Source organism: Copadichromis virginalis, linkage group LG23 (genome assembly GCF_057382275.1).
Source record: "Copadichromis virginalis isolate Kocher_CV1m ecotype Utaka linkage group LG23, C_Virginalis_male_GT1.1, whole genome shotgun sequence".
Classification (NCBI taxonomy): domain Eukaryota; kingdom Metazoa; phylum Chordata; class Actinopteri; order Cichliformes; family Cichlidae; genus Copadichromis; species Copadichromis virginalis.
The window spans coordinates 14,595,219-14,602,690 of NC_140639.1; the positions used below are offsets into that span (position 1 = coordinate 14,595,219).

Below are 7,472 nucleotides of genomic sequence, written 5' to 3' on the forward strand. Positions count from 1 at the left end.
TGGCGTTCCATACACACTATGTGTTCAGATTCATTCAGAATCAGGAAGTAGGTCATTCTTGTGACACATTTATTGTGGTGACGTGTTTAAAGCAGAAGAAAATAGTGTAAAAGGATCAATTTCATGGCATGACTAAAACATGACCTTGAGTGTTTGTTAATCTAAAATCAAATTAAGTGGTCTAACTTTATTTCTTTTTAGATTAACGAACACTCAGATGATTGTTGTATAAAGCACTTTGAGTGTTCCAAAAGAGTAGAAAAGCGCTATATAAGGCCCTGTCTGTTTACCATTTCTACCCAACAAATCTGGTATAGAAGCTGAATGACCTCCTTCTCCAAATTTACCAAAAGACCATCATCATTTCCTCATTTTAGATTTTCAAAGACCATTTACACAAACTCACAAACAGACTTCCAACCCTCTACACGACGAACACTCCTTACCAACATTAATCGACACTGATACTGATATGCTCCACCCAAATCTGTACATAAGTGCAAACACGCGGGGTTACTGGTAAAGTCCTTTTAGACTTCATACTGGACGATATCATATTCAAACACAGCTGCAGTGCTGAGGAAAGGCTGAGCTGAGAGCACTTGACGGTTTCCAGCGGCAGAAAGAAGACGGCAGCATGGCGGCCACGTTGTGTCAGGGTTTAGGCTTCGTTCTGAGTTTGATAGGAATAGCGGGAATAATCGCCGCGACGGGGATGGACCAGTGGGCCACACAAGACCTCTTTGACAACGTTGTGACAGCCGTGTACTCGTACTCGGGCCTGTGGAGGTCCTGTGTTAGGCAGAGCTCCGGCTTCACAGAGTGTCGACCATACTTCACCATCCTCGGCCTGCCAGGTATGTTTTAAATCAATAATACCAACGGACATGGCAAAAAAATGAAATTGACTTTTTTTTGGGGGGGGGGGGTTATGCAATACATGTAGGTGGTTTAAATATTAATTCAGAAAGAAGAACAATACAAAGAACCATGTTTGGCGTGTGTTTTCACACCCTGTTTCGAAAGGAGGGGAAAATGTGCTCCCCACAGTTTCCCGGAACCTGGAAGTAAGTCTTGGGTAAACATCAGATAAGGTCTGTTCCATGTCGAAGCCTACATAACAGCAGGCAGCAGTCAAACACTGCCATTTCATGACTGTCTGACTCTGGTGGTAACTCAGTTTGAGTGGAACATCTAAAATGGCTGCCACAATGACCCAGTTAATAGGATTCATGTTGTCGACGTTGGGCCTGTTTTTAATATCGGCTGCAACAACAATGGACGAGTGGAGCTTACAAGACCGATCTTTTACAGTAATAACAAATTTTTATACCTATTCTGGTTTATGGAAGTCGTGTGTAGGGACGACGTACGGTACCACACAGTGTCGGCCTTATTTCACCATACTTGGCCTGCCAGGTAAGAGAATTACACTCCAAGAGAAAAAGACATTTATCAAATATTTCTCGACATGTCGGATTAAGGAGAACATTTTCTAAAGGACCTCGGAAGGTACTTTAGAATATTTGGGAGGTTTTAGGGCAGATTTTCCCCCCCATTTCCACCCCCTGCCACTTTTCCGACCAGCCCTGGAATAAAAATGCAGTCGACTGCAGAAAAGATGGTGTCTCTCCGGAATCAAATAGAAATTTGATGAGACATCCAAAGCGTAGCTGAGCAAGCACAAGCTTTAGCAGAGTGTCACACAATGTAAAGTACATTTCCACACTCTGTACTTAACAGCTGAATGTAGTGTAGAGCATATTGTATATAAGGTCTTAAGGGATTAAATCTAGAATAATACAGGTACAATATCTGAGGACGCTGAAAGATGGCATTTAGTTCAGTGTGTTTCACCACACGCTGCTTTGATTTATGAGTGCTGGAAAATAACTGTAATGTGCTTTTTTTTCTCCCTTTTTAAAACATTTTAATTGAAAGTGAATGCCGTGAGTGTCGGGCTTTTCCTGCCTCTATTCATGATGCACATGTGCATCAGTAAAACTAATATATTTATTATTGCCGGGGATTTTGATCCCCTTTCAGAGACTTTTTAGAACTACTGCTAAACTTGTAATTCAGCCCAGTTATTCTTGTATGTCTATGGATTCATATATTTCCATAATATATGTAGAAGAAGGTAGAAATCCTTGCATAATAGTTGATTGTATTATGCTGTAAAACACCTTGATCTCTTTTTGTATTACATTTTACTCATTTTAACCACGGTTTCAAACTAATTACGAAAATAAAAGCAAGTTCAGTTTCTAATGACGATATCTCTTGTCTCTTTCATGCCAGATATTATCTTCAGCGGAAACTTTTAATGATGGCCGACCTGCCGTTTTCCTGTGACAAAATATATTGAACTATTGAAGCTGCTACCTTACAGTTATAATTAGTTTCTAGTGTGTGATTTGTATTATGGTGGCCATGATCAAAGAAGTACTCAGAAGTAAAAGTACAAAAATATAATTAGCGAAATGTATTGTCAAAACTTCAAGTGGTTTTTAAAAAGAGCTGATTATGACTGGATGAATATAAATGATGCTGAGTAAAAGTTAATTTAAACCTTTTAATATAATGTTGCGTAGTCAAATCATAATCACATTTTTTGTATATATTACCTTTAGTACATAATAACTGAAGCTGTACAAGGCACAGTGTTGCCTTCTAAAACATACAGCGCAGTACATTAACCATAAAAAGAAGATATTTTAACATGCATGCTTAACTTGCAACACTCCAGAAATATTTAAACCTAAAATTTGAACTTATGTATTATAATACATTTCAATTTTCTACTCATTTGAAATATATTTAGGTTTGGGTTGTTTGAATATTGTATATATTTTATTTATTTAAACTCATTGAGTTAATTGGCAGCATTTTCTTTTTCTTTTTTCATTTTCTTTTTGATAAATCTTAAAGTATCTACAAGGTAATACCAATCTCACAAACAGATATATCCTAAACATATGCTAAATGTCATAACTTTGATTTTCAGCTCTGCTCCAAGCCGTCCGAGCCTTGATGATTGTTGGGATCGTCCTTGGCGCTATCGGCTTACTGATCGCCATATTCTCGCTGAAGTGCTTGAAAATGGGGAACATGGAGGACAACTTGAAAGCCACCATGACTCTGTCGGCTGGGATCATGCTTCTCCTTGCAGGTTACTTCACTAACAATGCTCAGGTGATATCGAAGAAGAACGGTTTTGCGATAATACCAGCATTAATTCGGATTTTTTTTCAGGTGTCTGTGGGATTGCTGGGGTGTCAGCCTTTGCTAATTTGATTGTACAAAGTTTTCAGTTCACTACATTTGCCAGTGGATTCAGCAGTACAGGCAATGTTGGTGGACTAACGGGAGCTCTGACGCCAAGGTAAAGATAAACTGAAATTAGCATATATATATATAGTAATATATTACCTGCTGAATTAATTTTGGTAATGTTTAACCTTAATAATCTTTCAGGTATACTTTTGGCCCTGCACTTTTCGTGGGTTGGATTGGTGGCGCTATCTTGTTCATCGGTGGCATCTTGATGTGCCTAGCCTGCCGTGCAATGACACCAGAGAAACACCGGTAATTTATAACTATTTGTGATCTTTAAAAAGATTGGTAGGGACAGTAACCTCTCTGTTCCTGAACAATAAAGTAGCAGAGATGTGAAAACTGCAAAATAGGGCAAAATACAGTACGCACATAGATTATATTTTCAGTGTTTGATGTATGTGACGCTATCCCTCAGGTATGATGGGATGGCCTACAAAGCTGCCTCCCAGAACACGATGTACAGGCCTGACACCAGATCCCGGCCCGTCTACAACGACTCCTACAAAGCTCAGAGTATGGATGAAAGGCAGACAAACCAGAGGTTTGACTACGTGTAGAACCATGTCTGTTTTAATACGCTCTGTGATAACTTTTCTACATTCAGCATTCATTTTTTATTTCTCTCTACTTTAATTTGGAAGACCGGTTTCAGGCCTAATTTCATGTTACTTTTTCAAATGTAATCACAATTATAAAGTCTGTGCTGTATATTTTGTATGTGTGTCTGTGTTAAATAAAAGGTGATTCTTACCTGTTCTGACACTAAATTCAGTAGCACAACACATAACGCATATATTAAACTCAGTGGAGGAATGTGCAAATGTCATGTTTGACAGGGATAAAAAATAAAAAATTAAAACAAAGGGATATTTGCACAGGTTCTTGTGAAATCTACCCAGTAGGGAAGCACTAAGATGCAATACAACAACTACTACTACCTACTGCTCCCACAGAAATTAAGAAATTCATATGCTAATTAAATGTACTTGATTTACTGATTATCAGCAAGTGTGAGCGCCTCTACAAAAGCAGAGGTTTTGGCAGTTTGCTGGTCTCGAGCTGTCGGACGTGTGTTGACATAATGTCCCTGCAAATTCACCTCAAGGTCAGATTGTACAGTGCTCAGAGATGTTGGAAAACTCCAGCAGCTACATCTCAGAATCCACAGTCTTTAGTTATTATGTAAATGTTAAAGTTCATGACAGTTAAATTAGAAAAACACTGAACAAGTATGGCTCTTCCAAGCAGAGGTGTTCATACATCCGTCAGCACGGTGTGTGAAGGTTGATGAGTTGTTGTGAAATTCTTCCACAACAACGTGAGACTGAGTCATACAGAAAATCATTCAAGTTACTGAATCATGAGGTGGAGTTTAGTTTTTCACAGGAACAGAGTCTTGCGAAAACGTTCTTTTTCACATGACCCACCTCTTGTTTTAAATGCTCCCAAGTTTTTTTTTAACAGTTTTGTTTGTGATATTATGTCAGTAACGTATCTTCTACTTACTTGGATGAAGGTCTGTTTCCAGGTTGGGGCTTTCCAGTCAAAGTCTTAATAGACAAACCTTTGCTATGCCTTTCGAGGAATTTAGACACACATCAGCTCAGTGGAACCACGGTTAAATTGTATCTGAGAGCCTCTTTAAGTGAACCTTTCTTTTCTTTACAAAGTCTTACAGAGTCTCTTTATGGACCCTTCCTTAACATCATACTATTTTTTTCAAAATGCAGCTACTGTTGCCAGCTAGCTTAGTCAACGTTAGCATTAGCAAATTAGCATTAGCTTGCTAATGCATCCCCATTTTGAACTGGAGTGGAAAAGACAACATGTTTGCCACATTAACCTGATACTTTAATAAATAAACAAATAATAAATAAATAGAAATAGAAAATGTCATGTCTAATTCTTGCCTAACTGACCAAATGTTGTTGTTGGTACTATTGGTTAAATGGAATTAAAGTTTATTTTATGAATGTATTATTTTAATGTGCATTCATACATGCAGCAAAGTCATACCTGCTCTAACATGACTAACCTTAAGGCCTTTTATCCACCTAAAACTACTGTTTTAGGGATTATTTTACAACCTATAAAAATACAATGGCTTTGTTTTTACAGAGGCTAGTTTACTCTCCTCTTGAGCATGAATATAGCTTCTGGGTCTGAAAAGTAAAACAAATGCAAATGTATTTTGAAGGGGCCACTCTTCTGGTTGCAAAAAGAAATAATCTCAGTCAGAATCTGATAGACAACTCAGCAAGTGTTATAAAATACCAAGATCTGCTACTGTTTTCCAGACAGGACTTTATTAGCCAGAGCTCCCTCCTCACCATACAGTCTATGAGCCATATATACTGAAGTGTTTACTTTCTAGGACATTGGTTATGTTCTAATGGTGCAGCGACATTTAGTAGGTTTGTACAGTTTGAAACTAACCAGTGGAAAATGAGTGTGAAGAGGCTTGTGAAATGTACATATAATGTAGTAATTAATTTAGGGACAGCTGATTTTTCATAAGACTGCACCATAGTTTTGACACTCTTATACTTTGAAAGTTTTAACATGATTAAATTTTCTGCACTTTGTAAAATGTGTACTTGAAAGAAATCTTGAGAAAAATGAAATTACATTTATCAAAAGCCAAAACAGTTTATTTCTGCTTTCATACAAGTCATGCTCCAACCATCTGAAACAACACTCATATTGATTATTGTGTTGTTTATCCTATTAGCGTTATCAAAACAAGTGGTCATCAGTTACATGTTATCTCTTGCCCTGCAGCGCCCAATGATAAATAAAATTACTTCCACATTGTTTCAGTGTAATTGAATAAAATCTGTGCTCCTTCCTCAGATAGATGCTGTGTCTTTGGTATAATCCTTGCTGACTGTTCAGATGTAACAGGACTGATCTTTCATACCACGACAGCACAGCTGTCTGTTACTCTGCTGGATTATGCCCTTAAATCCAGCAAAGAGAGTTTCAGTGATTTGCATGAAATCACATTTCTTGATAATTGAAATTAATGAAAGTATTAAGTAGTAGTTACATTTAATAACATTTAATCACTCTTAAAGTGAGTCATTAATTGTTTTAATTTAATTTTAAAGGAAGTTATTGAGACTATGAGACAACCCTTCTTAAGCTTCTTTTCTGCTTAACAATTTTTGGCACAGCAGAATCATGTTCTATTTTCTTTTCCTAAAGCTTCACCAGTTATTAAGTAAATGTAACTGCGTTGGGATTGCAAAGTATTGCTCATGCATTACTTATTAACTCCCTAAGAAAAGTAATGTGGCACATTAACAGTATGAAACCTCGCGTGTTCATATGTTACACCTGATCACTGCAATTTTGCAATCTCAATCTTGTCCTTTCTGCAAAGCAAATCCACAGTACTTTGATCTAAAGTCACAATTATGGCAAAAGCACACACGAAAATGTTAGGATGCTTGGGTCGTTGACCCAGGGTTTTTGAGTTTATTATATTATTTATCATTTCTAGTCTTTGGTTTCTTTGAGTTCTGTCTTATGGCTTATGTCTCTGTCTTCTCTAGTTGCTCTGTCTCCCTTGTCAGCTGTATTCCCTTGTCTAGTTCGCATCTCTGTGTATCCTTAGTTGCTATATCCCCGTGTCCAGTCAGTGTCTGTGTCTGCCCTGGTCCCACTGTAGTGCCTGCATGTGAGTCTGTGTCTTTTGTTCAGTCTGTGTTTTGTCTTTCCTGTTTTACTTTGAAGGTCTCTGTCTTATCTCAGTGTGTTCAGTTTACGCTTCCTTGTCTCGTCAGTTCTGATTTGCCCCAGCTGTGTTTCCCTCCTGTTACCCATTCCCTGATTGCTCCTCTGTGTATTTAAGCCCTGTGTTTCTTTGTGTCTGTGTTGTGATCTACCGTTTACTTAGCTGTGTGTTCTGTCAGTCTGCCGGTGTAAGTTTATTTTGATTTTTCCAGTTATGTTATATTTGAGTTTAACATTAAAGTTGTTTTGAGTTCACATCTGTCTCCGGAGTCTGCACCTTGGGTCCTATTCCTGTCTGCACACAGCCACTCACAACAGAAAAGGCCTGAACTAAAGTGATACAATTGTTTGATGAATAATAACAAATTGGGCAATGATTTTATGAACAGTGTTTC

General features: G+C 37.8%; 1 protein-coding gene across 2 annotated transcripts; it reads left to right on the plus strand.

Annotated features, from left to right (window-relative positions):
• Nucleotides 1-507: 507 nt before the first annotated feature.
• Nucleotides 508-4,089, plus strand: LOC146680484 (claudin-18-like). Of its 2 annotated transcripts, none has more exons than XM_085448065.1 (5): nucleotides 508-857; nucleotides 3,008-3,172; nucleotides 3,256-3,385; nucleotides 3,478-3,588; nucleotides 3,755-4,089. In XM_085448065.1, exons 1-5 carry the CDS (start codon nucleotides 638-640, stop codon nucleotides 3,894-3,896), a joined length of 768 nt encoding a protein of 255 aa, XP_085304191.1. In that variant the 5' UTR covers nucleotides 508-637; the 3' UTR covers nucleotides 3,897-4,089. The 2 variants fall into 2 exon arrangements, with proteins under 2 accessions (XP_085304191.1, XP_085304192.1); XM_085448066.1 differs by lacking the exon at nucleotides 508-857 and adding an exon at nucleotides 881-1,419.
• Nucleotides 4,090-7,472: the final 3,383 nt, after the last annotated feature.